Source organism: Rhinatrema bivittatum, chromosome 8 (assembly GCF_901001135.1).
Source record: "Rhinatrema bivittatum chromosome 8, aRhiBiv1.1, whole genome shotgun sequence".
NCBI lineage: Eukaryota > Metazoa > Chordata > Amphibia > Gymnophiona > Rhinatrematidae > Rhinatrema > Rhinatrema bivittatum.
This window is the reverse complement of record NC_042622.1, coordinates 144,667,178-144,694,338: the sequence shown is the minus strand read 5'-3', so window position 1 is coordinate 144,694,338 and position 27,161 is coordinate 144,667,178. Positions and strand designations below refer to the sequence as shown.

The 27,161-nt window shown below is 44.9% G+C and overlaps 1 protein-coding gene across 7 annotated transcripts in view; it reads left to right on the top strand.

Annotated features, from left to right (window-relative positions):
- Positions 1–27,161, top strand: part of SLC25A45 (solute carrier family 25 member 45) — a 76,711-nt gene that overhangs the window by 21,678 nt on the left and 27,872 nt on the right. For 4 of the 7 annotated variants that reach the window (XM_029612988.1, XM_029612987.1, XM_029612990.1 and 1 more), the window contains exons 3-6: positions 24,111–24,154; positions 24,536–24,607; positions 25,232–25,414; positions 25,650–25,917. In XM_029612988.1, the coding sequence (XP_029468848.1) occupies positions 24,111–24,154; positions 24,536–24,607; positions 25,232–25,414; positions 25,650–25,917 (567 nt within the window). Of the gene's footprint in view, positions 1–1,565; positions 1,670–24,110; positions 24,155–24,535; positions 24,608–25,231; positions 25,415–25,649; positions 25,918–27,161 lie in introns of all 7 variants that reach the window. The other 3 variants (XM_029612992.1, XM_029612993.1, XM_029612989.1) reach the window with 2 other exon arrangements.

Genomic DNA, 27,161 nt, shown 5'->3' with positions numbered 1-27,161 from the left:
ACTGCAAGCTTGAACTGGAACAGAAGCTGGTGCAATGCAGGACTGGATCCAGGGACTGGAGCTGGACACAGACAGAGGCAGAGGAAAGGCAGGTTAGGAGAGGAACAGGACACACAGAATAAAGAAAACTTAATATAGAGCCCAAAGGCACACTAAGCAGTAAAGGCCTGGATAGGCCATAGAGCAAGGCAAGTGACAAAAAGGTCTTTAGGCCACAAGGCAAGGTAAGAAGCGAGAAGGCCCTTAGGCTACAAGGGAAGGCAAAGAGCAAGAAGGCCTGGAGGCCACAAGGCAAGACAGCAGTGGCCAGAACAAGTAGCCAAGGATGACTCCATGCGAAAGCAAGGAGATTCTGACATGGCTGGTTAAATGGGGCTGGGGCTTAGACGTGGTGCAGGCAAGGCGAAGGAGCTTGGTAAGGGTAGAGACTAGGCTCAGTGAGGAATCCTGGTGTAGAGTCTGCACCACAGACTGAGTTGGATTACCTGTGAGTAGATTGCATTAGTGGCTAAGAGCAGAGCTCACTGGAGGCCTCTGCAGGTGGGGTTGCATTATAGGTTAGGGTACGGTGAGGCTGCTCAGACAAAATCATAACAGTGCTCCCCCCTTTTAACACCCCTCCTTCTCCTGGGTCCCAATTTCCATGGAGGCTATAGCTGGGTAGACAAGGCAAGTCTTGGCTGGAGAGCTGTTTATCTGAAGAGATGCCCTCTCTGGACAGACTGGATTTGGAAGAGCACCTTCTGCTGGGCGGACTGGGTCCGGGCCAGAGCCCTCTAGAGGCAGGCGCCTTCTTCTGGGTGTTCGGGAATGGTGATTGAAAAGACTGCTGACTCGGGGTGTCTGAAAAGCAGGGACCACTGGCACAGGATGAGTGGAAGGTAAAGCCACTGCTCAGGATGCTTGGAAGTCTGGAGCACCGGCACAGGGTTTTCCTTGAGGCTGAGGAGCAGGACTCGCAATCACTTCCTCCTGGGTGCTGGGGTAGAGAAATGGGTTCTTTTTCATGTAATGCTGACCCAAGGCTGCAGATGCAGAGAGAGACAGTGAGGCTGAGTTCCCCCTGAAGGTGCAGTAGGTGGACTGAGCTCAGAATCTCTGCTTGGCTGGCATGCAGATCCAGCCTCTCTTCGAGGAGGTTAGCAGGGAGAGTTTCCCCAAGGCATTTAGTAGTAGCAAGCAGTGTCTGCTAGAAGCTGGTTGGTTAAAGCCCTATTCCCCGAGCACTGGATGGCTGAAATGGATTCCCCCTTGGAGTGGACCAACAGGAAAGGAGTCCGTCTCAGAAGCTGGTTCCTCAGAAGCCGACATGCTATTTCTTAGGATACAAGGGTAAAGTTGTTAATGGCCTTTGCGCTGCAAGTGTGGCCAAGTAGAGCTTTCAGAATTAACAGCAATTAAGTCTTTCTGTCTTACTTTCCATAGAGAAAAGCAGCGATGTCAGAGCAGGTTACTTGGCACATTTATGAATCTTCTGAAACAGTTTTTATCTTTCAGGTACAGAATTTAAAATTAGCCTGGCTAGTTGTTTTTTTTTTTTTTTTTACCTTGATTATGTTTCTCAGAAGGGCTGTGCCAGATGTTTGCTGAAAGGCAGGTCTCAAGCTGGGAACCTCAGAGGGCCGCAGCACCGAAGCATTTTCAGAAGCTGTAATTGACTGACTCAGAGGTAAGAGATCAGTAAGGAAACCAGATGGAAAAGATGCTTTTCCCTTTTCAGGACCTGATTTTGACTTCTCTTGGTTGTTCTTAGTTGTGTCAGAATATGCTGGGGGTCTCAGATAATCAGAGCTGAATCTAGGAGCAGGCTGTGCTTTTGCAGATAAGCAACTAGGATTTCTCTGGCAAGTTAAGTCTGCAGCAGGATTTTTAACTGTGTTTTAAAGGTGTCGAGGACTTTACTGGCACTCGTATAGTTTTTCCCTGAGACTTTAATCACTCTTTTGCCACAGGACAATCGTGAAGAAGGCATTATCTGAACTATTCTTTAAGTTGCTTTGGCAAGCTGGCTTTTTCAGTACTGTTAGGGGAGCTGGTTTAGGGGGCCACACTGAAGAAACAGGTCTCTGCTGAATGGTTGTTTTCAAGATGGCAGTGGTTGCATACCCAGAAGGAAGTGTCTGGGTTTGGGCCTTCACAAGATCTGCACTTGGGTTTCAAGAGGTGGGGTCACGTGCTGGCATTTAATACACAAGTAATCAAGATTGTTGCTTGACCAGAGCCCCACATTATAGATTTGGGTTCTATACAGCTGAGTTCTCTTCAGGCAGGTTTTTAGGTTGGACTTGGCAATGGCTAGGGAGCAGTCAAGAGTAGAAATATATTTTTATAGGACTCACTGGACATGCTAGGGTTCACAGCTTCTTCTGGAGTTGGTTTGAACGCTCAGCTGCCAGCATCGTTAGCTGATAGTTTCATCACTGATCTTGAGATGGATTTTTTTTTCTGCTTGGTGCATTACTAGCACAAAATCAGAGGAAAATGCCTCCAGGGTGAAGCCTGCCAGCTCTCTGGACACAGACCCTGCTCTGGGAGTAGCAGAGCACTCCCCCTCTCCCAGAGGGGCATCAGAGTGCTTGGTGGTACCACTTAACCTTTGTTGTGCCTATGACGAGCGGTTACTTCTGGGCCCTTCCTGGCCAGTATCACATGCTGGGCAGAAAGAGCTTCCTGGTGTCACATGAGCTGCACTGAGCATACTTGCAGGTGTGGTTTTTTCCTTCAGACAGAGCACAACCAGCCTTCTTTTCGAGAGGCCCCAGACCTTTTATACTAATAAAAAGAAAATGGCTTAGTGTTTTTGCTGCCTTGGAGTAGGACTCAGTTTATGCCTCTCCCATATGTACACTGCTCTGCAGAGAGCACCCTGGAATTATTTTCCTCTGTGGTATTACCGCTGCTGCACGGGCCTGCTACAATCCCCCCTCAGTGCAGTGACATTCACTCTATTTCTTCTCCCTCGATTTCCCCCTTTCATGTACTCCCCTCTTCTGGGGAAGTGAGTTTTCATGGCCAGATCTCCTTTCTGGATATGGGTGGCCCCCTAAGGCCCTCTGGAGGTCTCTCTCTCACCTGATAGGCAGGCCCCACTTCTTTTTTTTTTTTTGCTATACTTTATTCAGGTGGGCCTTGGATCACAGAAGCAGTGCTAATATTCAGGGGAGGGAGGCAGATAGACTTCCAGTCACCCTGAGATTGCCATGGATTAGCGGAGGGGTGGGGGGCAACTGCAGAGTGGGACTGGATGCTTACAAATTTGCTCTCATACACATTAACATTCTTACATGTTCACAGTTACTTTCACTGCTCATTCTCTCACATTCTCACTTACACTTTTACTTCTCCCATTCTCCCACCAACACACACACACTTCTCTCCCTCTTCCATACACATATGCCCACTCACTTTCACACCCATGCTCACTTGCACTCAGTTCTCTCCTACACATCTACATACACTCTCAGATTTTCAGTCACCCTGAGATTGTCATAGATTAGTGGAGGAGAGGGAGGGTGCACACATTATCCCCTGTCTCTCATATACACAATCTCTCTAACTGTTATGGTTAATGGTGTTTGGGTGGATCCTTGGACACTGTGGCAGCTGCCACACCCACGGGGGGCAGTCCCATGAGGGACCACGGTGTCAGGCTAGACTCTGAACACGCAAACACAGATTTGAATCTTTTATTAAACAGTGTGAATGATCACCAGAGGTGGCAGTAGTGAGTAGTGGTGTAGAGCCCGGCTGGGCGCGTCTCTCACAGAACGCTGGAACAGCGAATCCTCTGCAAGGCTGTGCTGTAGTGGAAAGAGACTGAGAGTTATGAGCACACAATAAGAATAACATTCAGAGTCCCAAGGTAGAAATAGAAGAAGCTCCAAGGCAGGGAGAGCAGGCCCTCGAGGAGCGAGTACCTGATCCCTTAGAGCAGAGATACTCAGTGGTTTTGTACTCACTTAGCAGTAACAGAGATTCCACTAGACGAGAGGTCTGGCACCGGAGCAGAGAGCAGGCCCTCGAGGAGCGAGTACCTGATCCCTTAGAGCAGAGATACTCAGTGGTTTTGTACTCACTTAGCAGTAACAGAGATTCCACTAGACGAGAGGTCTGGCACCGGAGCAGAGAGCAGGCCCTCGAGGAGCGAGTACCTGATCCCTTAGAGCAGAGATACTCAGTGGTTTTGTACTCACTTAGCAGTAACAGAGATTCCACTAGACGAGAGGTCTGGCACCGGAGCAGAGAGCAGGCCCTCGAGGAGCGAGTACCTGGTTCCAGTGAAGCAGTACTGTGGAAAGAGATGGTTTCTGTACTCACTGATGGTGACTGTAAGTTAGTTCTTCCAAGTAGAAGGGTAGAGGGAACATGGGCCCTCGAGGAGCGAGTACCAGTTTCCTGATAGCACCTGAAAGAAGCAAAGAGGCCCCCGAGGAGCAGGTACCCCGTTAGAGACCCCGAAGGGTAGTAAGAGCTCCAGATAGCGCTGGAGTGGCAGAGTAGCTTAGGAACGGAGAGTGAATCCCATCCGTAAGAATCCTGTTGCTAACTCAACGAGCTAGGAAATACTGTAGGCAGATATACCCGGAAGTTGTGACGTCAGAACAGGGGGATGCCCCTGAGGTTTGCCCCAACACAGAATTAAAGATGAGGGCGGCGTGTGTGCGCGCACCCTAGAAGTACCTTGAAGGAGAATGGTGGGAGGCAGCACCAAAGCCGCTCCAGGGACGCCGGAGAGAACGGCAGGCAGACGCCGCGGCGGCCATCAATCCAAGGTGAGCGGAAGGAGCCGAAAGTAGAGAGAGATAGGCGGGGTAAAGCCGTCGAAGACCGACGGACGCAACACCTACATATATTCATTCTCTCTCTCACACATGTTGACTCATGCACACTCCTCCTCTCTCACAAATACAAACACACTGGCTGTCTCCATACTCCCTCACACACACAGGCTCTCTTCCCTCTCTCCCACCCACAGATACAGGCTCTTTCACACTCATTGGCTCTCTCCGCCCCCCCCCCCCAAACCACAGAGACAGGCTCTTTCACACACAAAAGTTCTCTCCCCCCGGACACACACATTCACCGGCTCAACCTAACATATACCTGCAGACTCTCGCATACTCAGACTCTCTCTCCCTTACATACACCCACAGGCTTTCACACTCACTGGCTTTGTCTCCCTCATGAATATATATACACACATGCACACACAGACTCTCTTCCTTATCCTCTCCCCTCCTCACCCCACCCTCACATACACACACAGATTCTTTCACACTCACTACCTTTCTCTCCCACTCAGGCTTTCAACATACAAGCTCTCCTCACACTCACACATACATACACCCACAGACTCTCTCTCCTTCAAATACACACACATACACAGGCTGCTCTCCCCCCACCCCACTCAACAGACTCTCAAACTCTAGGGCTCCTCTGCTGGGGATGGGAAGGAAGATGCTGAAGGCCCCACCCTCTTCTCTGCTTATATATTTGCCCTACAGGGTTTGGATATCCTGCCAGCGCTCTATCTAAAAGATGAATCATCTTCTGCCGGCAGAGCTCGAGCTCTCTGCCGGTCTGCTACTCCTGGCGTGTATCTTCTTCTGTCAGCTGGGCTTGGACTCCTGCCGGCCTGCTGCTTCTGGGGCGCATCTTCATTTCTGTCTGGGCTGGGAATACCATCCCTACTGCGAAGGGCATAAATACTGCATCGGCCCCAAAATGCCCAACTCACTATTCTTACCACCAGTGTTTCTACAGGATCGGGGGAATTACCCCCCCCCCTCCCCGACATCCTACCTTAATTATAGCCTTATAAATAATAAGGCTACCTCCCCCTCTTTTTACTGAGCGTTCATGTTCAATATAATGATAATCTAGAGGGCCTAACTATTTCAAATGGTGTGTATCATACAATTTTAACCATGACTCCATAATCAATATATCAAGCCTATATTGTTTAATTATATTAATTACATAACTGTCCTTTCCTCTAACTGACCTAGCGTTCATATAACCTATATTTAAAACAGGCATCATCCTTTCATCACTTTTTTCATTAAAATTTCCCTCCCTCACGACACGTTCTAAAACTCTATTAACCTGACAGTTTAGGCAATGGTGTACAAAGCATAAACAAATTAATATATCTAAGAAAGAAGTAGCTGTCCTAATGTGTGGAAAAGGTGTTATTTCCTGCGTTAAATCTGTTGGTAGCATGCGATATTTTGTTGCGAAATGCAGTATGACTCCTTTATTTGCACGGCTTGACAAACATGGTGCAATAATACCGCTGTTGCGCGCGATAAAGCTCTTTTATCCCGCGATAATGCCCTAACCTGGCTTGATGAATTTCCCTATAAGTTTGTACTTGAGGCAATAGAGGGTAAAGTGACTTGTTCAAAGTCACAAGGAGCAGCAGTGGGATTTGAACCCTGGTTTCCTGGTTCATAGTCTGCTGTGCTAACCACTGGGCTACTCCAAAAGAACCTACACTGTCTACATCCGAGCCAAATTTAACTTGGAGTATTCCCCAACATCTCGTCAGGCAAGAGCTAGATGTAATTCCCTCTTTGAGAACCTTCCGGACTGTAGGGCCACACTGTCTCTCTTATTACCGGTTCTCCTCTCTTCTCCAACTTACAAGGGCACCGGAGTGTTGAGGTTTTTCTGCCGGGAGGAGAACATAGTAACACAGTAAAGACGGCAGAAAAAGACCAAAATGGTCCATCTAGTCTGCACAGCAAGCTTCCCAAGGTAGTAACTGCCGCTCCGTGCAGGTTACCCCCATGTTTCTCTTAATGGTAGTAACTGCCGCTCCGTGCAGGTTACTCCCATGTTTCTCTTAATGGTAGTAACTGCCGCTCCGTGCAGGTTACTCCCATGTTTCTCTTAAGGGTAGTAACTGCCGCTCCGTGCAGGTTACTCCCATGTTTCTCTTAAGGGTAGTAACTGCCGCTCCGTGCAGGTTACCCCCATGTTTCTCTTAATGGTAGTAACTGCCGCTCCGTGCAGGTTACCCCCATGTTTCTCTTAAGGGTAGTAACTGCCGCTCCGTGCCGGTTTAGCTTTTTTATTTACTCCCATCCTCTAGCCTTTTAGGGATCCACCTTTGAGGCCCCAGGCTCACAGGGTGGGGACCAGGTCACACAGTTTCTCAGGCTCGCTGTTGGTTGCTTTCACAGAGGTACTGTTCTCATGCTTGCCATGTCCTCTGGACACTCTGGTTGAGTGTTTAACGAAAGTTTACTGCAACCAAAAATACCTCAAAGTCCAATTGACAACAAAAATTTTCCAGATAATCTTCATCCAAAAATGAACAGTCCCAAAGTGCCTTTGTCTCAGTTTGGTTAGCTGAGTCCGTGTCCCTTTTGGATGGCAAGCACCAGTGAAAAACCCACACTCCTGCGTGAAGGGAGTGGGTTCCTATTTCTTTTTCTCATGGCAACCGAGGCTTTAGGTGGCAAAGTCCCCAAAAGATGTTCAACATCCAACATCTCTCCTTCTCTAAGTGGTCGGGAATAGGTGGTCAAAAGAATTCCTCCCAAAGCAAGAAAAAAAGTCTCTACAGAAAAGCTTCTCTCCTTCTGAGATTGGATACTGCTGACCAGGGCTGGTGCCAGAATATCTGGTGCCCTGGGTGAACCTTTGGGTCATGCACCCCCCAATGCTCCCTCTTCCCAGCAGCAGTGGCTCCAGCACGACGTTCCCTTCTTTGGTTGTATTAGCTCTGGCACAGCACATTTCTGGGCCTCATGCCGGTGGCATTTTACCCCCCCCCCCCCAAATCTTGGCGCTCTTAAGCAACCACCTAGTTTGCCTAATGGAAGCACCGGCCCATCTGCTGTCCTTTCCTTACGTGGCTGGAGGGAGTCGCCGCACCTTCCTGACCTTCCAAGGCAGAGGGGGAATTCTCCTGAGACAGGTTCAGGGTTTTAAGAAAAATAAAATGCAAAATACTCATAACACCAGCTGACCTCTCAGGTCTTCTCTTCAGCCTCCCAGACAATGCCTTCCTAACCTGTGGAGATACTGGCAAGGGCACAAGCTGTGGAGCCTAAATTGGGAACCAGCTCCACATTCTTATTCCCCAAAACTTCAGTTCATAAGGCCAAACCAAAAAGCCCACTGCTCCTCGTCCACAGCTGACCAAGCCAGACAAGCCTCAATGGAGGGTGCCTGAAGGGATGGTCTGCAAACTGCTAAATCCCTAGCCAGGGTTACTCCTGGGGGAATTCTGTGCAAAAAAAAATTAAAATTCTGTGCCATAAAAAATATAAATTCTGTGCACAAAAACTTACAATTCTGAAAAATTCTGCAAACTTTATATTGGTCAAAATAACACAATTTACATGATGGTCCTTAAGTAATTACATTTTAAATTAATACAGAAAAAAAGTTATTACTTAAAGATGCAGAATTTTAAATATTTTGAGCAGAATTTCCCTAGAAATTCACTGTAAGAGTGTCCCTTTCACTCTCTCTCCCTACTCCCCTGGCCACTTTGCCCTCTCAGGCCCCAACTCCTCCACCTGCCAGTATCTCTCCCCTCCATCTCTAGGCTCAACCCCTTCCACTCTATCTCCACTCCCAGAGATTGACCCCGTTCTCAGTTCTGTCCTTCCCTCTCTCACACACATGCTCCCTTTCTCTAGCACACATACACACACCCTCATACAGGCTCCCTCACTCTCTCGCACATACATATCCCCTCATACAGGGTCTCTCTCTCTCTTGCATGCACACTCTCACAAGCTCCTTTCTCTCTCACACATACACCCTCACACAGGCTACCTATGTCTCTCTCTCACACACTCCTTCACACAGGCTCTCTCTCGCATATACACAATTCCTTCACACAGGCCAGCACCCTCATATACTCAGGATCCCTTTTTCATACACACCACCTCCCAGTCTCTCACACACATGCACACTCCTTCATAATCTCTCCTTATATTGGCTCCCTCTCTCTGGCACCCACACTCAAACACCCCCCTGCTCTCTCTCACATACCCCCTTGCTTACCCTCTCTGGTCTCTCTCCCACCCTCCTTCTCACCCCCCCTGCTCTCTGTCTCTCACCCCCTCCTTCTGCTCTTTCTTTCTTACCTCTCACCCCTCCTCCCTCCTAATCTCTCACCCTCCCCTCATACTCCCTCCCCTCCACCTTCTCATTCCCTTCCCCCTCCTCACACACACACACACACACACCTCTCTACATACATTCATGCTCACCGGGGCCTTCATCTTTCCTGTGAGTGGAGTGCATCCCGAGGCACGTGGGGACCTTCATGTTCGCTGAAAATGGTGCACGTGCATAGTTTGCGGTGCGCCGGGGGCCTTCATATTTGCCGCGAACGGTGCGCTCCATTTGCGGCATGCCGGGGTCTCTGCCATTTTCTGCATAGAATTTGGCAATTCTGTGCAGGGGGGAAATTCTGCACAAATTCTGTGCTCTGCAGTAGCGCAGAATTCCCCCAGGACTACAGGGTTTACTGCTAGGGACAATTTATCTGGTCGTGGTCACCCACATCCACTTAGCCAGATAAGTACAAACTTATCCAACTAACAGGCCGAGTCAGTACAAGCAGAAAAAAACCTTTTTTTTTTTTTTTTTGCTTGTCCTTCATTTTGAAGGGCCAGCGCAGCCATGCTGGAAACTTTACTCCGTCTCTGACCCAGGCATAGTTTCCACCATTTAAAAAAACATGTGAGGTCAGCCAGCGCACCTCTCTGCATCGAGAGGGAATACTTAATGCCCTCATTCGCATGAAATTTACATGCGAGGGCACCAAGCTGATATCATATTTTTTAATGCACGTTTCATTAGTATAAAAATCCTTGCTGCATCAGATTTACGTTCACAGAATGTATATTCTACTCATGGTAAACCTGTGTGTTCAGCTGAATGTATCTCTCTGCATCGGCCTGTCAGTTGGTGGACTTTAATCGATGATGTGCTCCCTAGTGAAGGTAAACACCAAGGAAAAGTGTTTACGTGTGCGAGGTAAAACCTGCCACCCTAACCAAAGCGGTGACAAGATGATTCCTGAGCAGGATGGTAGCATTTAAGAAAAATTTGAAGATAAGCTGGTCTGATCCTGTGGGGGGCTTTAAAAGCCAACACCAAATTTTGAACTGAACTTGCCAGAATTTGGGGAAATCACCAAAGGCTTACCAGCACTGGTATAATATGATCATAATAATGGATCCTGGACAATATTCTGGCTGCAGAGTTTTCTATTAGTTGCAGTTTGCATATATTTTGCCAGCAAAATCTATGAGCTGTTGCAACAGTCCAGGTGAGAAACAATCATAGCCTGAATCACAGTAGCCAAATCAGTTCAAATAAGAGTGGATCTGACCATCAGACTGCAGAAGGAAGAATGTACTTTTTGAAAGATTGGCAATGTAATGATCAAGGCTCAATGCAGAGTCTAAAGTGACACCTAGGCTGTGGACACATTGTTTAGATGATAGCATTACATCCCCCAGCCTAAGAGATGGTTGGGAGCTGCAGTCATGTTACATGCCAACTCATAACCCACATGAAATTATTCAGTTGTTAAAACAGCAGCGGACTGTGAAGAACTTCAGAAGGACCTGTTGAGATTAGGAAACTGGGCATCTGAATGGCAGATGAAATTTAATGTGGACAAGTGTAAAGTGATGCATTGTTATTATTCGTGATGGTTGTGGGTGGATCCTTGGGCCAGTGCCAGATGACCACGCCCATGGGGGAAGATCCCGAGAGGGACCACCAGTCAGGCTCAGAGTTGGGAGACAGACACACACAAGTTCTTTTATTAAACAGTTCTTGAGAACCACCAGAGGTGGCAGTAGTGAGCTGGAAGAGCCCGGCTGAGCTGTAGTCCTTCAGGCACTGGAACGGCGATCCCAGGAAGGCTGAGCTGTAGAGAAACTGAGATAGTGAGTAGGCAGGGTATGCAGAGTTCAGGAACAGAACCTTGATGGTAACACTCACACCATAGTCTCTTAGAACAGCCCAGGAGCTGGAATGAAGTAGGCCCTTAAGGAGCGAGTACCTGGTTCCAGTGAAAGCTCTGAGAGAGCGATGGTAACTCACTGGTGTTGTAGGCAGCGGTGACTTCCTGGCAGAAGTTATATTCAGTAGCAGGTCTGGGAACGTGGGCCCTCGAGGAGCGAGTACCGATTCCAGACTGCGACCTGAAAAGTAAAAGAGAGAGCGAGGCCCCCGAGAAGCAGGTACCCCTGGTAAAGTCCGAGGAGGCAGAGTAGCAAGGTATGCGGAGAGCGAATCCCATCCGCAGCGATACCTGGAGGCAGCTAGGTATGAATCCCTTTGCTAACTCGATTAGTTAGCGAAATGAAAGACCTTTAAATATCTGAAGATGATGATGTCATCTCAGGGGGATGCCCCTGAGGTTTGCGCCACTGCTGGTACTTGAGTCAGGGCTGTGCCGCGTGCGCGTGCCCTTAGGCCTCAGGAGAACATGGCAGAAGGCAGCATCTAGCCGGTCCGGGAACGCCGGAGGAGGTTGGCAAGATGACGTTGCGACAGCCAAACTTCCATCAACCCAGGAGGCAGTCGCCAAAGAGGTAAGGAAGGCGGAGTGGAGACATCAGGCAGCGACTGTCGCAACATGCATATAGGAGAGAAATAATCCCAAATCCAGGAACATAATGCTGGGCTGTGTATTGGCAGTCACCACCTAGGGCCTTGAAGTCCTTGTGGACAAGACATTGTAATCTTCAGTTCAATGTGCGTTAGCATTCAAAAAAGCAACTAGAATATTAGGATTGATCTGAAAAGGAATGGAGAATAAAACAGAAAATAACATAGTGCCCCTATATTGACCCCTGTTGCACCCGTACCTTTTGTGCAGTTCTGGTCGCCCCCATCTCAAAAAAGACAAGGTAGAACTAGAAAAGGTACAGAGGAGGTTAACGAAAATGACAAAGGGGATGGAACAGCTCCCCTATGATGAGAGGCTATGCAGGCTACGAAAAGAGACGGCAGAGAGCGGACATGATAGAAATTTATAAAATCGTGTGTGTGTAGGGGGGGCGGGACAAGTAAATAAAGGACAGTTATTTTTAAAAAATACTAAAACAAGGGAACACTCCATGAAACTAACAACCAGCAGCTTTAAAACAAATAGTAGAGATTACGTGATGTTGTGAGAGGAGCAGGATGAAAGATCCTACTCTCTCGGGCCCTCTCACCTGAAATCCACTCCCATCGACATCAAATTTCGGGCTGATTTCTTCTTCTGCAGCTGGATGAAATAAAATTACTTCCCTTAGCTTTGTTTTTTTTTTGATTTGGGCGTATCAGCTCAGCTTGTGAAGAAGGAGAAGAGAAGAAGCAAACCGGTTGTCATCAAGATGGCCGACGAACATTTGAGTTCAGATCAGGATAGACCCAAAATGTTGGTGGTTGCCGAGCTTAAATCCCTGGTAGTAGATGTTCTGGAGTTTGAGTTAAAAAAAAAAACCCAAAAAAACAATCGCCAAGCTGGACTCAGTGTCAGTGTCGGTGTCGATAACTGGGTTTGAGCGGCGAATGGAGGAGGCAGAGCAGAGAAACTTGGATGTGCAAAACAGCCCGCATACGGCACAAACTGAGATCACCATGCTGCAAGAGGCTCTGACCAAACAAGAGGAGTGGCTGGAAGACCTGGGAAATAGGTCTCACCACATCAATCTGTGGTTAGTAGGGCTGCCGGAACCACTGGAAGACACTGAGTTACTGACCTTTTTGGAGGGGTGGTTGCCCCGCAAACTAATTTATCCAACAAGTATGGCATCTTGCGAATTGAGCGGGCCCATCACCTGAACCTTTAAGTGGGAAAATGTGGAAAGGCCTCAGGTAGTGATAGCGCGAGTGCTTAACTATGCACACAAAGTAGAAATCCAGCAAGCAAGCTGAGCAGGAAAACAGTTGACTTGCGAGGGTAAAAAGATTCTGGTCTTTCAAGACTAGTCCTCTAAGTTACCAGTGCACAGACGGGAGTTTGCTTCTGTTTGTTCTAGGCTATTTCAGATGGGCATCCGATCACTCACTTTATCCTGCAAAGCTAAGAGTAGCTCATAAGGCTGGAGACAAATGGTTTAACACAGCTTTGGAAGCGAAGAAATTTATGGAGTCCTTAGAGTCAAAGCTGCCGAGCATCCAGCTTCACTATACTTCCTGATTTGGGAGGATGAGAGGCTCTGTGGGTCGCTCTAGTAATGGGGGCTCCATTGTTGTAAGCTCATAGGATTTCGTTGGTCTATGGATATTCACATGAGTGAGCAAAGGGAAGCCTGAATATACATGACCTGATGATACAAAGGGAGAAGTCATGTTTTCTGAAATGGACGTTTATCTCCAAAGATGTTCTGAGTCCATGATGCTGTGTTTGCTTTGCTGTGCTATGGGTTTTTTTTTTCCTCTCTCTCTTTCTCCTCCTTATTGTTGCGAGTTGTCATGTTGTATTACTTAGGGTGCTATTGTTGGGGGCAACATAGATTGCAAGTTGTGAGTGAAGGGGAGTAGGGCATGGGGTGTAGGGGGGTAGCTGACTGGAGTTGCAGGGAAAGGGGGAGGATAAGATGGGTCACGGTGGGGGGTAAAGTGTAATGGTAAATATTTAATTGCATGGATGATACAGGATCTGTTTTGGTCTTTTTTTTTTTCCTGAAATATGTATATATTGGGATTGGGAAACTGGGTGGGAGTCCATGCTGGGAAAGTTCTCGCTTTCTCTCTTAAAAGAATGTAGACATAATGTTGGTAGCTATTTAATGTTGTGAAAGTATTGTCTTGGAATGTATGTGGAATAAATTCAGCTATTAAAAGACCTAAGATTTTGGCTGCTTTGAATAGGAAGTGAGCAGATGTGGTTTTTCTCCAGGAAATGCATCTGAGTGATTGTAAACACCAAAAATTAAAAAGGTGGTGGGTGGGAGAAGTTAGGTTTGCATCTGGAAGCACAAAATCAGCAGGTATGGCTATTTTAATTCGTAAAAATTTACCTCTAATAAGTGGGGAAATTAAGGATCCCAGAGGTCGTTTTGTGATCTTGATTGCTGAGTTGAATCACAAACTGATGGTAAGCTGTAATCTTTATGCACCTCATACTTACGAGCACTGTTTTTTTGAAGAACTTTATAAAACTCCTTGTCCATATATGGAAGGAGGACTCGTCATAGGGGGGGATTTCAATCGGGTTTGGGATCCAATGATAGACAAACCTACGATCAGATAGGGGAGTTAATTTTTTGGCAAAAGAGTTGCAGATGATTGATCCCTGGAGCATTCTCCATCCTTAGAGAAGGATTTAACCCACCTGTCTAGGGCTCATTCTTTATTTTCTAGACTTGACTATTTGATGGTGTCTAAACAAATTTTTTCTAAAGTTATTGATGTGGCAATTGGCGATATTACAATATCAAACCATGCTCCAATATGGTTTTGGGTTGAGTAGTGGGGCTGGGGATGGATTGAGTAAGCCATGGAGATTCCCATATTTTCTGGCTATGGATCTGAATTTTCATGTATTTTTAAAAGAAAAATGGGGGGAGTATATGAGACACAACAGCGTACATCGTGACAATCTGATTTTATTTTGGCAGGCTGCTAGGCAGTATTGAGAGGTGATATCATCTCTTATATAGTCAAAAGGAGGTGGAACATTGATAAACAACTATTGAGGTTGGAAAAGCAATTAAATAGAGCTAAGAAGCGTCTAGGGTGCTCTAATACTAAGGAAAACAGAGACAATTATCAGGCCTTACGATCTCACTTAAATATGTAAGTTCACCAGAGAACAAAGAAGAGTATAGATTTCTATAAATATAAACTATATCAATATAATAAAACTGGGAAATTATTAACTAACTTAGGGCCTCATTTTCCAAGGAGTTACCGCGGGTGATAATTCCGCAAATCGCGCTAACAGCCGTTAACGCGATTTGCGAATGCAAATTTTTAATTTTGTATTCAGGGGGCAGAGCAAATGTAAAGTAGGGAGGATTTATCGTGTGCCTCGAAACAGCCGCAGTGTTAGCACGGCTCCTAACGTGGCCAATGAGAGAGAGAGAGAGAGAGAGAGAGAGAGACTTGCTATAGTTCCTCCTCCCTAGACAGGTATTTGTATCCCTATGGGAGGCCCACCTAGTAACTGGAGGTGAGGGTTAAGTATTAGTGTAGGGGGGTAGGGGCCACTTTGACATTCAACGTGAGATGTACAAACAGAACAGTGGTCTCTTGTGAAGATTTGCTGGCCTTCGGAGTGAGGAAACTCATTCCAAGATGAGATTTGTGCAATGTTCTCTCAACCTAGCTTGTTGTTACGCAGGTAGAGAGTCCATCAAGCTAGGAAGCGAATGTCAAAGTGGCCCCTACCCCCCTACGCTAATACTTAACCCTCACCTCGAGTTACTAGGTGGGCCTCCCATAGGGATACAAATACCTGTCTAGGGAGGAGGAACTATGGCAAGGCTTGCTCTCGCTCTTAAGCCTGCAGCATACTGAAACAGGCCTGTCCGGAAACATCATAAACCGCGATAATGTAGCCCAAATTGGGCTAATAGTGCAACTTGCGATAACAGCCTTTCGCATAGCTGATATCGCAATTTGCGATACACATGCTTATTAGCATAAGGTACACCCCTTTTTGGTATTGCATGCGATACCAATGCGATATTGGAAAATGAGGCCCTTAATTAGGGCCAGTACTGGTGCTCGGTGTATTACTGCACTAAAAGCAAAAGATGGGGTGCAAGATAGAACTAACAAAGAAATAGCCAGTACTTTGAGGGGGTTTTACAAGGAACTGTACGTATCAGAAGGTCGTGATGTGTCTAAAGGTAGGACATTTTTGAGTAAGATTCAGCTCCTGAGGATCACAGAGGCTCATTTTGAGTGGTTGAACTGGCCACTCAGTGAAGATGAGATTAGGGCAGAAATTAGGCAAACTAAGCTGTTAGAGGCCCCAGGCCCACATGACCTCAGCAATGACTTCTATAACATTTTGGTGGAACCACTAGCAGCGCCTTTAAGAGCTACGTATCAGGCACTATTAGATAGGGGTTAATATACAGCAGGCAAGAATCTGGCACAGATTATAGTAATTCCCAAGCAGGGCAAAGATGAGTCTTTACCGACATCATATTGCCCTATCTCTTGCATAAATTTTGATCAGAAATTATTTGCAAAAATTTGGGCTGATAGATTAGCTGTTATAATGCCAAAGATTATAAATGGTGGACAGTGGGGTTTGTTTGGGTTAGATATGTTCTGATAAATGACTATACTATAATGACACTGTGCAAACAGCAAAATTAACCTTTTTTGGTGATTGATTTTGATGCCAAAAAGGCAGCTATGAAAATTATGGGATTGACTGGGCATTTTCAAGAAGCTGTGAGACTGCTATACTCCAATCTAGAGACCTATGTGGTCACCAACAGTTCTCACTCTGACACTTTTTTTTTTTTTTCATTGAGAGAGGCACTAGACAGGGCTGTCCCCGTCCCTATTATTATTTTTGCTATTTCTGGAACCATTATTGTGCACCATCCAAGAAGTTAGTGAAATCTGAGGATTATGGTTAAATTTGTTTATTAAAGTTTTAACAATTAAACAAACAAAAGCTAAGGTGTGTGTACTCTTCTATACCCCGGCGCACAAGTTCACAAAAATACAATCAAATAATACCCTCTACCCCCCCCAAATACCATTTCCTTCGCAATTCTGGTTGGAAGATAGCAAGAAATGCAATGTCCTAGGTGACCCACGTCATCCATGGACCATTATGAAGTAAGATTGTTCAAAATCAAACTTCTTGCAAATATAATTCCCATATTTTCAGGAAAGACCAGTGCTTTTTCTTTAGCTCCAATCGATAAGTTTGAAAGAGCATCTTCTTCAATTAACCAATAACAGGGAGATCCCCTTTCATGCATTTTTGTAAGATCATTTTTTAGCCAATAAGAGTACCTTTTGGCACCACATTTTTGTGTAACCTGAGGGAAAAGTATATGTGCGTAACTCATCGAACAAAAACACTTTAACATCTAAGGCTAGCACCACACCTGTAACATCAGACAACTATTTCTGCACACCCCTCCAGTAAACCTGGATATGTTCACATTCACAAAGACCCCAACATATGGATGACATTTCAAACAAATGTCGGAAGGCACCAAGTTACATTTGAACGCAAAATGGAGGCATATGACTTTAAGTATGCAGCTTTTGCTGACGACATCTTGGTGTTCCTCAGAGATCTGGAGACCTCTTTGGGGGCCTTACTTTATCATTTCACACAATTTGGGGAATTTTCTGGCTTCAGACTAAATATAGATAAATCTGAAGCCCTACCTTATCCACAGTCTTTGAAAGACTAGTGGGGAGGGGTGTTTCCCCTAAAGTAGGCTGACAGTGTTTTTCGATACTTAGGTTTGGAGATGTCAGCTGATCCTTGTGCACTCTATGACCTTAATTTCTCCCCAGGTTTTGGAATATACTACGAGGAAATTTCAGTGCTGGAAGGGGTTACCTTTATTACTGCATGGGCAAATTTAATCTTTTTAAAATGGTGATTTTTCTTTTATACAATCTCCCCCAGGCCCAATTAATGGTGACTGGGTCCCTATCAGAGAGATTTACTTTGAGTATGGGCACCAGATAAGGCTGTTCCCTGTCTCCTCTATTATTTGTCATTGCGCTAGAACCTTTGGCTGCCAAAATGCAGAGCCTTCATTCCTTTCAGGGCCTACGGATTAGGAATAAAACTATTAAACTGAGCCTATTCACAGATGATATGCTGCTCTTCATGGGGAATCCTCATGATTGCTTCTGGGATATTTTTGGGGTGATAAATGTTTGTGGCCTTTTCTGGTTATCAAATTAATTATGGGAAATCTAAGGCCTTCCCTATATCTTAGACCTTATCACAGTCCTGGGAAGGTCCATTTCCACTATCATGGACTGGCAGTCACGCTACTTGGGCATTCAAATTGCCCATATTCTTGAGGAGCTGCATATACTTAATATTGGCACTTGTATTTATAACATTAAAACATTATTGCATCGTTGGAGGGCTCTCCCTCTCTCTATGATGGGTCGTTGTGCCCTGGTGAAGATGGTGATTCTTCCTAAACTCCTTTTTCCTCTACAAATGCTTCTCCTCTGGCTCAAGATGCAGAGCATCAAATTGTTCCGTGCGTTGGTTGGCAGCTTTATTTGGCAAAATAGGAGAGCATGGGTGAGATTTGATGCTTTGAGGTTAGATAGGAAGCATGGTGGAGTGCCCTTCCTGATTTAAGAGTATATAATGTTGCTGGTCTCCTGTGTTATGTGCAGGGATGGGCCTCCTATCATCCTAAATTTGATATAGAAGGGCTGATGTTGGAATGGGCATCCCCCTATTTACCCATTAATTTATTACAATTCCATCCAGCTAAACTCTCTTCATTGAATGTCAAAGCGTTTTGGTTCACAGCAGTACGAAGAGCTTCGTCTTGGTGGATGGGGGTCTCGTGGTCGTAGCTTGGTGGTCTCTCCTTTTTTAACATGTGTTGGGAACTCAGATTTTTTGCCTGGTTTGGTCAATTCATTTTTTCAGGGGTGATTTTGCAAGGGTCTCCACAATTTCTCTCATTTGGTCGATTCTGAGTCTTTCTGTTTACGCTTATTTGAGCAATTCAGTGAGGAATGGTATATCCCAAGATCGATTGTTTTTGCTTATCTGTAAGCACGTCACTACTGTTTGAGTGTCCACCCTGGTGATATCTCCCCTATTGTGTTGACTGATGAGGAGGAGAGCTTGTTAGAAACTCCTCCCAGTTTTAATAAAATTGCTATTTGGTCCAGACAGTTGACAGCTAACTTGCCTGCCCCACATGTACAGCACTTAGTGGCGTTGTGGAGTAATGATCTGGGGAAGCATATCTCCAAACTAATGCTTCAAGCTTTTAAAAATTTGTACCAGCATTCTCTCTCAGTTAACATGAGAGAGATCCAATTCAAGATTCTTCCTAGAACTTATATATTTAGAGTACTGGGAATGAAAATGAGACTGTGGGATTCTGATCTCTGTTTAAAATGTAAGGTCCTTCCGGGTAACTTTTTGTCATATGTTCACAGGGTGCCAAAAATTGCAGCTTTTTTGGAGGGAGGTGGTAACATTTTTGGAACAGGTTGTGGGGTGTGAAATTCCTTGGTCTGGAATATTTGCATATTTGTGTATTTGGGACAGCAGGTCTGTTCTGTCTTCAGGTGCACAAAAACTTATAGCAGTGGCTTCCCTCCTAGCAAAAAAAGTCTAGTTTGTTGTGCTGGCAGTCAGAAGAGGCCCCATCGCTAGCCCAATGGAAAAGTTGGATGCAACAGCATGCGGAATTGGAAATAAGGAAGAAAGAAGCTGCCGCATTTGAGGTCTTTTCCTTCCAGGAGGGGCTATTATGATTTATGGCACAAGGTTTTGCTTGCTATATAGGATACACAAAAAACAAAAATAATTAAAAAAAAAAAAAAAAAAAGGGAGTTATTGTTTTGCCTTTTCTCTTTTGGCTGACCTAGTGCAACAGTGAACACTCTGGTCCTTCTGTTGTGCATTGTGGGTGTTTTAGTGTGAATGTGTGTAGATGCTTTGAGGTTATTCTTCTCTTTTTTTTTCTTTTTATTTGTTGCTGTAATATTGGAGAGTAGACTGTATACTTATTTGGAGCTATTGCTTGTTGTTGTGAAGTTAAAGTGCATTTTCTCTGCTTTTTGTGTTATGACTGCTTGTAAATGTAATTTCTGTTGACTCAATAAAAATGAAGTTAAAAAAAATATGATGATTTTCCTGAGATGGATTTATGTTCTTCAGAACTTACCTTAAATCCTTCTTCAGCAGCCTAATAGGTATCTAGACTCGTTGATCTTAAAATATATTTGGCAGGATAAGAAGCCACGGATTCCCTTAGTCTGAAAAAGGACTGGGGGCAGGGAGGGTTGGCGATGCTAGATCTGGAGGATTATAATTTTGCCAGCCTCTTACGGATACTGCGTGATTGGATTTACTGTAAATCTGACAGTACAAACCGTGAAGGGGAAAAGTCAATAGTTGCACCTCTTAATTTGAAATACATTTTACATGCAGCACATGATAAGCTGCGGAAGGAGTTGTCAAGCTGTATTCTAATTTCGCCTATTAAATGGGCATGGAGGCGATTGACGAGATTTTACAAAAGTTCTTCCCAATGCTCACAATTATTAACAACTCAGGGGAACCTAGATTTTATTCCTGGTAGTCATTCTAAGGATTTAAAAAAAAATGGGAGGAGTGTGGTATTACCCAGTTGCATCATGTGCTGAATGAAGAAGGTGTGTTACTTCCATTTTCTGCATTAAAAGATCAATATGGGTTGCAGGACACAAGTCTGTTTTCCTACCTGGGGTTGAAACATTACATAGCCTCTATGTTGGCACAGGATCTATTGTCCTCATTTTTGGATGAGTTGGAGAAACTTTTTCGCCCTGAGTTCAGTAAAAGATCATTATCCAAAATACGTAAATCTTTGCAAATGCACAAGCCTGACGTGGACTTTTCTGTTGTAGTAAATCGTTGGATACATAAAAGTGGCTTTGAAATATCAGAGCAAATGGTAAAATTCTGTTTTCAACATATCCCGGATCTTTCTGGTAATATTTACCTTTTGAGAACTTCAGCATAAATGTTTGCGTTGAGCATACATTTCTCAGGCCCAGGCCTACAAGGCTGGTATATCTATTACAGAGCTACGTCGAAGGTGTAATTTGGCTCAGAGCTGTAGTGTGCCTATGGCCAATATGGCCACAGGCGCCACCAGCAAAAGATGCCAAGGAGAGCTGTGTAGCTGGTGGCTCCTCAACAGAAGAAAAAGCATTACCGCCCTGGCGAAATTGACAGGATAGTCGGGCAGACTTAGTAAGTGGAAAAGCAGCGTGGTCCCACTGGCAAAGCTGCTGATTCTAGTGGGGCCGCGCTACTTTTCCACTTACTAAGGCAGCGTTTATGATGCTGTCAATTTCAGTGGGGCTCCGCTGCTTCGGAGAAAAGGAGTGAGCCCTGCCGGAAATAGTCCAATTCCCCGTGGTCAGAAGTAGTTCCCTTGGCCACGGGGGCTGAAGAAGGAGACTGCTGCTGCCTGCTAAGTCAAGGGAAGTGAATATGAGAGAGAGCATGTGTGCTTGTGTGTGGGGAAAGTGAGAGAGAGCATGTGTACTTGTGTGTGGGAAAGTGAGAGGGAGCATGTGTGTGCACACCTACCCCAATTTCTCTCTGCCTGCTAATCTATGACAGTTTCAGGGCATCTGGAAATCAAAAGTTCCAAGGTATGGATAACGGGAATTTTTTTTTAATCCTTATTTTAATTATTGGGTGTTATTTGATGTTTGTTTTGAAATATTTTATTGATGTTTGGAAGATTTTTATATGAATTTTTAATTATTGAATATTATTCTATTCATTAATTGTTTTGAATTATTATTTTTATTGGTATGGTTTTACTAATTTTGTTTTATGAGGAATGATAATGGTTCTGTTTTACATTGTTACAGTGCATACAGAATTTGGCTTATTGCAGTTTCCAATTCAGTTTTTGTTTGTACATTTCTATTTATACTGTATGGTCTCTGTATTCTGTATTTAAGGGTCTATCTGTGTTTTGCATGTGTGACTGAAGTGAGTTATTCCATTAGTATGTAGTTTCTATGTAGGGATCTAGATAAAAATACAAAGCAATCTTAAACATCTTTGTACAGAAATACAAGTGATCTTATCCAAATAAAGTTTTACAAAAAGAAATTACAATGAAAATAAATTGAGATCTCTCTATAATGGTTCCACAACCATAATTTGCCAAGGGGTTTCAAAAGAAAAATATGAGGAGAATATAATTTCACAACGTTCCAAAAAAATTATTGGTTAAACTACTCCAATTTAAATTTAAATATGCCTAAAGGGCTCAGATATTACCATTTAACTTAGGGGCCTTTATGACTTTCCAGAAAAGTACTCATTTCTTTAGGATTAAAGAATATAAAAGTGTTATTTCCTTTTTTAACCACACATCGACAAGGGTAACGTAGTGTAAATGTTGCACCAATTTCCAAAACTTTTTGTTTCAAGTTTAGGAAATCCTTACGGTGATCCTGTGTAATTTTTGCAAAATCATGGTAGATCCTAACTTGGCCACCAAAAAAAGAAATTTTATAGTTTTGGAAGCAGTACCACATTACCAGGTTTAAATTTTGAAAAGATGTAAACGTCAAAAGAAGAGTTGCTCTCTCAAGAACTTCTTCTGTTGATGTTTCTAAGAAAGCTGACAAATTATCCAACTCCAAGGAGTTAGAACAAATTAACTTTAAACCCTGTTTCTTCTGAAATGGAAGGAATGAACTTTTTACTAAATACAGAATTTTTTCCTCTGGTATTTTTAAATTTTCCAGAAAATATTTCCTCACTATAGTGAAAATAGGTAACCCTAAAATTTTGGCGAAATTTATTACCCGTAAATTTAATCTACGAGAATAGTTCTCGAGAGGTTCTATTCTCCTAGTAGTATAGATACGGTCTCGAATCATCGAGGCATTTACTTTTTGCAATTCTTTTATATCAGACCCAAGGGATTTCATAGTAGAGGACAGAATTTTTTGATGGTCTCTAGCAACTAGATCCACCTTTGTTGATACCTCCTCTAATCGCTGGGATTGTTCTCTGAAAAGTTTCATTAGCCCCGCAGTCAAGTCCCAGAGAGATTCTAGCATCACTATAGCTGCTTTCTATTAATTGAGGAGAATCTAAAATCTAATCTCTGCAGATCTATGATGTACAATTTCTTCTCTAAGTGAGATTAATGGATGTAATACCTCTGCAGCATCGATCTCGCTCTCCTGAAATGAATCTCCACCTTCTTCTACAGCAGGATTAGCAGAAATATTTGCTCCCCTCGAGGCGGTAGAATCATCAACAGGGGTAGTAAGCATTAGTGTCTTAGGCATTGGCGCGGTGTAAGTGATATATCCCCAGGTGACAAAGATGCTCCTCCTTTACTTATATCACCAATGAGGCTTACCCGCAAAGGATCAGGAGTAGAAACAGCAAAGTCTGTGATGACTCTTTGATCTGAAGGCAGGGAGGGTTCTGAAGGAAGGAAAAACCCTCACCCTGCCCTTCCTTTTGTGAGGCATTATTATTTATTCAATAAACGTAAACAGGTTGTCCCAGAAAATAGATCAAAAAACTTGTTATTATAACCAATTTATAAATTTGCAATCCCTTGTGGGGACCAGTACCTGGTTGGAGTGGGAGAAACTTGAAGAATTCCAAATGCACAAATTCTCAGGCAAAGGGCGCGCGGCTTTGGCTGCGCGCCACTACGAGCCAGTTTTTGTAGCTCCTCCTCGGCGCAAACCGGAAATGACGTCACTGGCAGTCAGATTCGGAAACCAGGGTCTCTGAATGAATGGTGGTATTCAGGAAGCAGGGCGATACCTTTCCCAGACCAGGGCCTCTCTGCTCCAAACAGTAGGTCCCCTATGTAGGGATCTATAGCAGCTTGGATTGTTCTGTTTTCCTAATAGGGAGTGTATTACTATTTTAGGACTGGTGTAGTATTTGTAATATTTTCTCCTTTTTTGTCCGATGTGAGATATTCTTGCCTTGGGACTTGTGCGTGCACGCGGGTGGTTTTTAAATCGGGTGGATGCAGGCCCTACATGTGCGTACATCTCCCAATTTTAAAATTCACCTCTAAGTGAATATCATCTGCCTAGAAATAAAAGCTGTGGCGATCTTCATTGATCAGATCAGCGGGGGGTTGGAAATACCTGTTAAATAATAGTGGTGCTACTACTGATCCCTTTGGTACGCCAATTTCTAATTGTCTAGAAGCCAATTGGTGCTCTCCAAGAATCTCCGATTGGAAGCATCCATCTAAAAGTGATCTAAATCATTCCAGAACTTATCTTCTGAAACTGTGTGACATGAGGTTCAAAAGGAGGGAATAAATCCTGGATTTTAAGGGCGAAAAATCCAATTTCTGGTTTGGATACATTTTCTCTCTCTGTTTTGTAAAGAATGCTTTCACTATTTTCTTCCTGGTCAGGGGCCCTGGGATTGCTGGTTGGACATCCCATAGACACAGTGAAGGTGAGGTTTGTGAACCATTCTCTGTGTTTGTGTGCAGTGTGTAAAGGAGACCTGCCCTGTCCTCGGGCTGGGATCAGTGTGTGCCCTGTGTAAAGGAGACCTGCCCTGTCCTCGGGCTGGGATCAGTGTGTGCCCTGTGTAAAGGAGACCTGCCCTGTCCTTGGGCTGGGATCAGTGTGTGCCGTGTGTAAAGGAGACCTGCCCTGTCCTTGGGCTGGGATCAGTGTGTGCCGTGTGTAAAGGAGACCTGCCCTGTCCTTAGATGGGAATCAATGTGTGTAATGTATTAAGAAGACCCACTGTTCCCTCAGCCTGGAGTCAGCTGTGTTGCATGAAAGATTACCTGCCCTTTCCTCAGGTAATATAATCCTTGTCTTCCAGGTGCGCCTGCAGACTCAGTCAGCCTACCGCGGGATTGTAGACTGCGTGGTCAAGACATATCGGAAGGAGACGGTTAGTTTAGGATCTGCCTGTGGTCCCGGGGCTTCCATTGTCAACCCTTGACCCAAATAATATCTCTTCACATCGCAGTGACAAGTCGCACCACTAAAAAGCTTGTATGCCAGTCCCACCTCCCAAGCCCCCTAATAATTAACAAGTTCTGTAGCCTTGTAGCAAAGTCATTCACATTCTCAAATGTGTCTATTTGATTCCGAGCTCATGAAGTCCCTGCAAGGAATCTGACGTGCTCCATCTTGCTGGGTTAGACTTCATCGTGTGATTACAAGACCCTGGGCTTTGCTTGGGTGGATCCTGGCTCAGTTTTGCTGGCGAAGGATCATTGGTCTATGTGCGCTGGGCTCCTACATGGAAAAAATTAGACTGCCAAGCTTGGGTTGTGCTCCAGGCAGCCTGATCACTACACTGCAACATTATTTGATGTATCTGATTGCAGCATCTTCTGAACACAGCCTGAGCTTTGCAGGGTACTGTTGCTCTGCCTGTGTATATGCTAGTGAGGGGGTGGTGGGGTTTGGGAGAAGAAAATGGAGCAGCTAGCAACTGGCTTCATCTTGAAACATTTATGGGATGCGGACTACATTAAACTCTTGCGATGTCTCTGATTTCTGTCTGCAGGTTTTTGGCTTTTTTAAAGGTATGAGTTTCCCAGTGTTCAGTGTGGCGGTCAGTAACTCAGTGGCCTTTGGCACCTATAGCAATGCCCTGCTATATCTTAGGGGCTCAGAGCAGGAGGACAGGAGCTGCCCAGCAAGCAAGGCTACTGTTTATGTGGCTGGATGCATCTCTGGATTCATGCAAGTGAGTGATGGTTGGCTTGCTGCCGCAGGAGCGCTGCATCTCTGATTTGTGCCAGAGAATTGTTTATTATTATAATTATTATAATGTATTTATTTGATATGCCGCCATTTACCGGGGTGGCTGAGTGGTTAACAGATGACACTGTAAGTCACAGGCACAGCCTTTGTACTGGGCATGGTATGCTGTCTTTACATGACATGGATTAGCAGTGTGATCTCCGTTTGTGGCCTTTCAGGTGTACGTCAGCGCTCCTGTGGACCTAATCAAAGTACGGCTGCAAAATCAGACTCACGCCTGCTGGCCGAGACATGAAAATAGGGGCGCAAGGCCTCGCTACCAAGGCCCCCTGCACTGTGCAGCTGTCATATTCCAGGAGGAGGGGCTACGGGGCCTGTTCCGGGGCTCCACAGCCTTGCTACTCCGTGATGTGCCCTCCATGGGGGTGTACTTCCTTACTTATCATGTCCTTTGCCAGTGGATGACCCCAGAAGGCGACCAGCCAAGTGAGAAACCTTTTAAATCTGACTTTTTTATACAGGTGGCATTGGAACCCATGTCTGTAGATGTAAGAGCTCTGTGCTCTTCCCCTTAGGTCACATAATGAGGGCTGGTACCAGTGGTGGGATTGCAGGTGACTTAGCTATGTGCACTCTTAGCAGAAAGTCACACAGTGGCAGTGGCGGGATTGGAACATGGGTTTGCAGGTGTCACAGTTCATGCCACATATAGCAATGGTCAGTCTCAGTGGTAGGATTGGCACCTGGGTCTGCTGCATCGCAGGTGTACACCCTCACCATGAGGTCACAACTGGCAAGAATCATTGGCAGAGGTGGGGTTTAGGTCTGCAGGTGCCAGAATTGTGAGCTTAGCTACAAGGGCACAGTGAGAGCTGCGCATCCGGGATCTGTGTTCTGGCGCTGTAAAGTGGTACCATTCAGTCTGCTTTTCCATGGGAGAAAAGTGACAGGCTCTTCTGCAGAGTCTCTGCTATTTCACAGAAACATAGAATATGATGTCAGATAAAGACTATAAATCCCTTGAAGTCTGCCCAGTTTGCCTCCTGTACAATGCTATAGACCTCAGCTGATCTCTGGCTTTCCCCTCACAAAGGATACTCTTTGCTTGCCCCAGGCTTCTCGGTTTCTAGTACTGTTTTTGCATCCATCACCTCCCATGGGAGTCTGTCTCTTGCATCCACTACCCTTTCTATAAAGAAATATTTTTGGCTATTATTTAACTCTACTCTCCGCAGCGTTATGTCAAATTACTTTTTGTTTTAGAATTTTCTAGCTTCTGAAAGATATTTTCTTCTTGTGTTTTTTTTTTAACTTTTTATTTGTAATTTTTCAAGCCACCACCACCACCAAATACATTTGTACTGTTTTCTTTTAACACTGGTTGGATATCAGTGCAGAGAAATGTACACAGAAAAGGAAAAACAGAATATCACGGTCTGTCCACACCTCCTCCTTTAGAAACCCACAATAATATCTAACATCAGGAATCAATCACTTGTGTCCATTTCACAACATGCCCAGTAAGGGGCTCTTATCTGATTATAACATTCTAACTTATTGTGCAACAAATCCGCCACTTTTTCTAGCCTAGCTATCGCAGCAAGCTTCACATCCCAACAATGTCTTGAGGGGGCCTGTTCCCACTGGTGGATTGTTGTAAGATGCACTGTGTGCAGCAAATGCCCAACCAGTTTCCCAGGTCTCTCATATCCCATTTCCCAGCAAATATA